Source organism: Propithecus coquereli, unplaced genomic scaffold (assembly GCF_000956105.1).
Source record: "Propithecus coquereli isolate 6110/MARCELLA unplaced genomic scaffold, Pcoq_1.0 Scaffold563, whole genome shotgun sequence".
NCBI lineage: Eukaryota > Metazoa > Chordata > Mammalia > Primates > Indriidae > Propithecus > Propithecus coquereli.
Genome location: NW_012151541.1, coordinates 1595250 through 1603516, shown reverse-complemented (window position 1 = coordinate 1603516; position 8267 = coordinate 1595250). Strand labels below are relative to the sequence as shown.

The following is an 8267-nucleotide window of genomic DNA, read 5'->3' as shown; positions in this document are numbered from 1 at the left end:
ATTTTTCTAGGACAGGCAGAGTATCATATAACTAGTTTTACTTTTGAATGTGAAAAGTAAAACTTTTAAATACTTTTTATTCTTCCCATATGCCCAGACAAAAAAATTCTGTAATAATTGTAGCTTTTCTATTCTGAGATTATTTATTTTCTTTAAAGTCATAAGTATGGGCATCTTCTCTCTTCTGAATGCAGAAGATATTTGATAACCCATCTGGGTGCTTTTCAATCATTGGTGCTAGTGAAATGTCACCTGTGTGTGTACAGAGTCATGTTTTTGGTCTTGCATTTAAGCTCTCTCATTAAGTGCTACTGATGGAGGCAGAATGTGAGTTTTAAGTTGAAGCTGTTCTTTTCTGTTTTTAGGTAAGAGCCTCATGTAAAGCAGGTAAACCTTACTAAGGAGATGTTTTTGCCTTCACAGGTGACTGAAGTGGAAAAAAATGAAGACTTTGAGGACTCTAAGTCCTTAAGTGATGATACCGATATAGAAGTTACCTCTGAGGTATGAATCTTTAGTAAAAGCTGTTTTGGCCACATTTGGCCAAATTTTCTGGCCACATTTTCAGATGATGTTATTCTAGCAATTCACTTGTGTGGAAGAGTGCTATTTTCATTTCCCCCTATTTCTATCTACCTTTCCTAGTTGGTAAGTGATGTTGGTTTCTTTACATCTTGTTAGAGGTTTTTAATGGAACTTGAGAAGAAAGGGGGTAATTTGATCTCATCGTTTCCCTACCTTGAAAAAGAATGACTTAAATGCCTCTGTGTGCCTTTCTTGCTGTCATCAAAACTCTTTGGACATGATGTGATAGAGACACAGAGTTACTCAAAATAGTTTTGCACGACTTTCCCCCACTAAACACCTCTCTGTAATCCCAAAGACAGACCTATAGGCTATCTAAAATTCTTTTGAGTATAAAAATAATATTGAGGCTGGGCACAGTGGCTCATGCCTGTAATCCCAGCATTTTGGGAGGCTGAGGCAGGAGGATTGCTTGGGGCCAGGAGTTTGAAACTAGCCTGGACAATATAGTGAGACCCCTCGTTTCTACAACAATTTTTTTAAAAAAATTAGCCAGGCATGGTGGCATGCACCCAGCTACTCGGGAGGCTAAGATGGGAGGATTGCGTCAGCCCAGGAGTTCGAGGCTGCAGTGCGCTATAATCACACCACTGCACTCCAGCCTGGACAACAGAGTGAGACTCTGTCTCTTTAAAAAAAAGAAAAAATATTGTCATTGCTTGCTTAAGAAGAAGCAAATGGAAAATGGCTTAATTTCCACACAGATTAATATTAATGGAGGCCTATTAAAGAAGATTTGACATTGGTAATACATATGGATTTGTTGCCAATTGACAGCTCAGGTCTAGACCCAAATATATGCCTTGCTTTTCTTTTTGCATGCTGTTTCCCCACTTTTCATTTAGTTCTTCTCACAGTTAACACACTGTGGGAAAAAGGGTGGTGGGGAAAGGATAAAAAGGAGATTTTACGTTTTGCTGCTTGGAGATAGAAACAGTTTTAGATAGTCTCTGCTCTTCCCCCCAACCCCACTGCACCACTGTTGACCATTATGGTAATTCAGTGCAAATTATTTGTGCCTAGCTTAGTAATAGTGAAACGTATTGGACCAACCAATAAGTGTTATTGACCATAGTACAAATAGAGATAAATGTTGCCAACTTAATCAGACTTCTATGGCTACTTGGACCCAGAAAAGTTATTAAACAAACAAACTGTATTTCATCAAATCAAAGATGCCATTGAATTTAATAAGTCTTATTTTATGTACTACTAAAAAAGAAAAATTGATGCCAATTAAACTATGGCATACCATCAGTTATGAATTCCAAATCTTTATGAAGTTCTTTTGAGTATTTTTATAGCATTTCAGATGAGATTGGAGAATCTTAAACTGGAAAGAGTATTTTGAGGCTCTCTGGAGAACATCCCAGTTTAACAAATGGTTGTGTCCCTGCCTCTCAAGTCTAGACAATTAAATTATGACTTCTAAACTTGGAGTGCTTGGCCTTTGTCCTAAAAGTAATTAAGTTCAGCATGTGTCAACTCATTGATCCCATCAAAGCCAGGGTAATTATCCACATTAAATACTCTTGACTTGTTCCAGGTACCTACCTTTGAATTAAGGAAAGCATTTAAAATTCATCGACATCATGTGCCTCCTAATTGGAATACGGAGAAGTAGGGAAAGATTACTTGGCATTCAAGGACAAGAACATTTATTTTTCTCAGGGTGTGATTTAGTTGTTTCTTTTTTTTTTCTTTTGGAGTGTGTGATTTAGGTACAGTTAGGTAACTGTGATCCTGAGAGCAGTGAGAGAGTCTGAGTACATTTAGTAGCCTTCAAATCTCTTTTGTTTTGGGTTCCTTTTTGCCAAAGTTTCTTTCTTTCTTCTTCTTCTTTTTTAATTTCAGCATATTATGGGGGTACATATGTTTAGGTTACGTATATTGCCCTTGCCCCACCCAAGTCAGAGCTTCAAGCGTGTCCTTCCCTCAGACGGTGCGCACCGCCAAAGTTTCTTATTTTCTTTTTAAATTTCTTTTTGTTTTTTTTTAGTCCTGATTAATCATCTGTAAAACTTTTTAACAGTTTTGTTTTGTTTTGAGACAGGGTCTCACTTTATTGCCCAGGCTGGAGTGCAGCGGTGCATTCATAGCCCACCACAGCCTTGAACTTCTGGGCTCAATGGATCCTTCCACCTCAGCCTCCCAAGTAGCTGGGACTATAGGCTGCTCTAGGCATGTGCCACCATGCCTAGCTAATTTTTTATTTTTTGTGGAGACAGGGTCTTGCTTTGGTGTCCAGGCTGCCCTCTAACTTCTGGCCTCAGGCATCTTCCTGCCTCGGCTTCCTACATTGCTGGGATTACAGGTGTGAGCCACTGTGCCTGGCCACTTTTTGCCAAATTTTATAACATTTGTTAATTACTTAGAAAGAATAAGATTATCTTGTCTTCATTCTTTAGCCTTTTACACAATAAAGGAATACGTTGTGCGAAGAAAAGTAATCCAGGCCGGGCATGGTGCCTCACGCCTGTAATCCTAGCATTCTGGGAGGCCCAGGCGGGAGGATTGCTTGAGCTCAAGAGTTTGAGACCAGCCTGAGCAAGAGCGAGACCCTGTCTCTAGAAAAAATAGAAAAATTAGCTGGGTGTGGTGGCGAGCGCCTGTAGTCCCAGCTATTCCGGAGGCTGAGGCAGGAGGATCACTTGAGCCCCAGGAGTTTGAGGTTGCAGTGAGTGCTGATGACACCATTGCACTCTAGCCAGGGTGACAGAGTGAGACCCTGTCTCAAAAAAAGAAAGAAAAAGTAATCCAAAAGAGGGTAGCAGGGTAAATCAAACAATGTAAATTTTGCCCAGATGGGATAGAAAGCCAAGATAACTTTCTTAAAGAGTAGCCATATCAGATTTTGGCTTGGAAATGGCAACTGTGGTACTGTCGATGCAAAATTTCCAAAGACTTTCTTTCACATGGCTGTAGAATTTGCTCAGATCCTAGTATAGACCACTGGTGTGGAATGTCTGGACTGTCATAAGCTTCGTGAGAGGATGAGAACTCAGCCTGCCCTCCCTTTTCTCAGCATCATGTTCACCCCCAGGTGAGTATTAATTGGCTGCACTTATCTTCGTAGGATGAGTGGCAGTGTACTGAGTGCAAGAAATTTAACTCTCCAAGCAAGAGGTACTGTTTTCGTTGCTGGGCCTTGAGGAAGGATTGGTATTCAGATTGTTCTAAGTTAACGCATTCTCTGTCCACATCTGATATCACTGCTATACCTGAAAAGAAGGAAAATGAAGGAATTGATGTCCCTGATTGCCGAAGAACCATTTCTGCTCCAGTTGTTAGACCTAAAGATGTGTGTATAAAGGAAGAAAACTCCAAACTTTTTGATCCTTGCAGCTCGGTGGAATTTTTGGATTTGGCTCACAATTCTGAAAGCCAAGAGACCATCTTAAGCACCGGAGAACAGTCAGATAACCTTTCTGAACAGAGACCAGATACAGAAAACATGGAGGATTGCCAGAATCTCTTGAAGCCATGTAGCTTATGTGAGAAAAGACCAAGAGACGGGAACATTATTCATGGGAGGACAGGCCATCTTGTCACTTGTTTTCATTGTGCAAGAAGACTAAAGAAGGCCGGGGCTTCATGCCCTATTTGCAAGAAGGAGATTCAGTTGGTTATTAAGGTTTTTATAGCATAGCTGAATCAATGAATTACAGAGAAATATTAAGGGGGCCAGGTCATGTATCAGAATATCAGTATTGAGTATTTTTTTACTCAGTGTGACCCATCGCAACTGTTCATTTATTCATGTAAACATCTGTGTTACAGGACATTTCTGCTTCTAAACTTACATGAAATTTGAGAGCGAGTTATTTTAAACTAACCTAAGTCACCAAGTCTAACCTAAGTCACTTGATTCTCCCTCCAAAGATGAGGATCTGGAAGGGAACAACTACTCAGACAAACATAAAAATACATTAATTCCTTCACTTATCAAATTATTTGAAGATTAACCCTTTCTTTAGTTAATTTTATTATCCTACCCTGCTGTTAGGAATGTTTTTAGGCATCAAGATCCAAAGTAGCTATTAGAAAAACATTAGAGCTAACAACAGTGAAAACACAAATAATCTGATTGGTCAAGTTATGAAGTGCTGTGGATCACTTTATGTTGCAGTCAGGCTGCATGGTTTAGAGAAAGTGAAAGAAAAAGTCTTGAAAAACAAAGAGATTTCTTCCATGCACATTTTAAAAATTGAACTATGATTAACATGTAATAAAGCGTTCCCTTCCAGTGAGTTGTAGAAATCGAGTAACCATCCCAAAAAAGGCTATATAACATTTCTGTAACCCCAGAATATTTATTCCCTCATGCTCCTTTGGGGACTGCCTTCAGTCATTCATGGATCTCACCCGAGATTAGTTTTCCTTTTGCACATCTTTAATTTGACATCTAAATTTTAAAAATTTAAGTACTTATGAAGGATATACTATCCAGTATGTTGTATGTTATATATATATGCTTTAAAGATTTTTTTTTTTTTTTTTTTTTGAGACAGAGTCTCACTCTGTTGCCCTGGCTACTAGAGTGCAGTGGCGTCATCGTTAGCTCACTGCAACTTCAAACTCCTGGGCTTAAGCAATCCTCTTGCCTCAGCCTCCTCAGTAGCTGGGACTACAGGCTCGTGCCACCACGCCCCGCTAATTTTTCTATTTTTTGTAGAGTTGGATTCTCACTTTTGTGCAGGTTGGTCTCAAACTCCTGAGGTCAAGCGATCCTCCCACCTCTGCCTCCCAGAGTGCTAGGATTCCAGGCGTGAGCCACTGCACCCCACTAAAGATATTTTTATCAAAGCCTTGGAGCTATAGATTTAGCTGATTAAATTTATGGAAAAAGTCCTGTCATGTAAACTGGCAAAGCCTGTTCTCATTTTAAAATTACTCAGCTGAATCAGACTTAACTTTCCATCAGAAAATGTCTTAGTTTTAATTCATGTAAATGCATTAACATAAGTCTCTGGCACAACCTTCTCAATTATCAGTTCTAAAATAAATAGATAAAAAGAGAAGTCACAAAATTTTTAACCAAAGCTCTCTTTGCTTTGATCTCTTAGTCCTTGTTGTCTCTTGGGAGTTGTTCAGGTTTTGTTTTGGTGCCTGTGGAGTTGTTTATACCCTGAGGCAATGCCCCACAGGAAGATTCTGAAGGCGTGTGAGACAGCCTTTTTTTGAGAATTGGAGTATGCTAGTTGTGGAAAGGGAATTATAGAGAAATGGTAGATCTGAAGAGGCCATTATCAGAGCACGTATTTTAGGATAATACATATGGAAATTGAAGATCTTTAAATTGATTTCCTTATAGCTATCCATGTCTGCTTACCCCTTGGGAAAATCTTGGTGTATCCTTAGGGGTATGCATATGTCATTTTGAAGACCAAGGCCCCAGAATTGTCAAACTTGAGGATCATAAGAATTACCTGAGTTGCTTGTCAAAAAAATGCTCAACCCCCTAGAGACTGATTGCTGAGGTCTGGGCCAGGGATTTGCATTTGGACTAGTGTTCCTGGAAGCTCTGATGGAAGTTTTCTACAGATCACACTCTGAGAAGCTCTGTCCGAGAAGGAAGGGTTTTTCCTTCCTGTTTTTCTAGGCACCAAACAGAAAGTAGACAGAAGAAGATCCCTTTATTATTGCAGTTAGTTTTCAGAGAGGAAGTTTTGTTAAAATTACAGAATTTTAAAACTATAATGCACTCATGTATTCAATCCCTCTTATTTTGCATATGAGGCTAAATGACACAGCTAGTGATAGAGTTACTATTAGAATCCAGATCTCTTTTTTGTTTTGTCTGTTTTGTTTTTTTGGGGGGGGGCTTGTCGGACATATGAACCTGCCACCTCTTGCAGCCCAAAGAATCCAGGTCTCTTGACTAGTGAATCTTTAAACAATACTTGTTACCTTCTTATTATTTATTAGATATTTTAAATGATGGTGCATGTTGAATTTGGGACAACTAATCTTAAAATATAGATCTTTTAATAAGTGGTTTTAGAGAATATAATTTGCAGCCAAAATAAGACTTGAGATAAAACAGTGACTTTTAACATTTTCTCCCACGAGAGAAAGGGCCTGTAAATGCCAGGCTTTCTTATCAATCAGGAAACCACTGTGAAGACAAGTAACAGGGAGAGAGAGACAGGAACCATTTTCTCCAGTATTCCTCCTTCCTTGGTAATGAAGGTCAAGTCTCTGGCTCTCTCTAGGCATCAGGGAGGAGAGTTTTTCCCCCTAATAAACAGAAGCAGTTCTTTGAGTTAATTGTTTTATTAGATCATTGACGAATGCACTAAAACTGTAGGAAGTTAAATTAATTTTCTGTTTCCCCCCCAATAATACTCTGTTTATAGTAGTTTGATAGCCCTTAATTTTGTTTTATTTTTGCCAGTCAGGTGCTTTTGCTAGTGTAGGCAGGGAGAATTGGGGGCCTGTACTTGTCCCCTTATATAAAGTAGCAGTTTTTTGTAAAACTTAAATAAGAATTAAACATTTTACTTATGTTTCAGATATTTGATGTAATTTTGGTTTATCTTTGCCCAGCACAGAATCCTCTTATGCTACTTAGCTTTCCTCCTCTTCCTGTTTGCTCACCTGGATTTTCCACTGTTCCCATTAGCACTAAGTACTTTGCTGCTTAAAACAGTCTAAGCTATGGGTTTGAGCCGAACTTCTTCTTTACCTGCAGGAAATTTTAAACTATCTTCTTGATCTGTTTTTGATTTTGTTCTTTTTTCATTGCCACATGGTACAAATGTTTTTGCTTACTGCCACTAGAAGCAAGGCATAGTTTTTATGTGAAATCTTCAGTGTCTACTAGTATAAGGAAATGCTTGACTGCCAAATACTACCATTCATCTTTTAGTGGTAGTTACGGGGACCATATCCTCTGGTTTTCTAGAGATACCGCTGGTTTGTTCCTACATTTCAGTATCCTATTGATTGTCTCCATCTCTCCCCTTTCACTTTAAAGTGTCTTCATTTGGATGTTAAATTATATGGCCACCAATGTTTCTGCTGTATCACGCCATAGACTTATGAATAGTGAAACCATACCACATTAGCATCAGATTTCTTATTTTAGTTGTAATTTAAATTAATATTTATGATCATGTTTTCTTGGACAAAAAGTTCAGAGCAGAGATGACAAATCATTAGAATGACAATGAATTTCTCTGTTACAGCTAAAAATGTCTCCTGTCTCTTAATATTAACTCATCCTCCTTGCAGTGTACTTAACAGTAGTTTGTATGCTTCTGTATTTAATACTTAAACCAGACTTTATCACAATCTTAGACCAAACCTTTAAACTGGTATACCATTTCTCCACAGTCCATCTGTGGAATATAGGTTTGTAACCCTAGCCTTGAACAATGGATAAGAGTCCAGCCAGGCCAGCCTCCAAACTGCCACACACTTGTGTCACTTGAATCACTGCCAAGCGTTTGAAATATGTGGTTGTGTTAATAATTATAATTTATGTATATTAGATGTATATAATGCTGTGTGGGATATTATTTGATTTGTAAGAATTTATTTTTAAAGGTCAAGCTCATTTGTAACATTTTTTTGTGTGTCAATTCAATGCAATGTTGGCTCTCTTGAAAATTCATTAATGAGAAATTGGTGAATGTTCTTGGGTTCTACAAAGTTATTGTAATGTTACCTCTTGATTC

The 8267-nt window shown here is 38.4% G+C and overlaps 1 protein-coding gene across 1 annotated transcript in view; it reads left to right on the top strand.

The window, feature by feature from the left end:
• MDM4 (MDM4, p53 regulator) overlaps window positions 1-4982 on the top strand; it is a 37693-nt gene extending 32711 nt beyond the window's left edge. Inside the window, exons 10-11 of the mRNA XM_012657876.1 lie at window positions 424-504; window positions 3662-4982. Coding sequence (XP_012513330.1) covers window positions 424-504; window positions 3662-4234 — 654 coding nt within the window. The 3' untranslated portion in view covers window positions 4235-4982. The remainder of the gene's footprint in view (window positions 1-423; window positions 505-3661) is intronic.
• Window positions 4983-8267: the final 3285 nt, after the last annotated feature.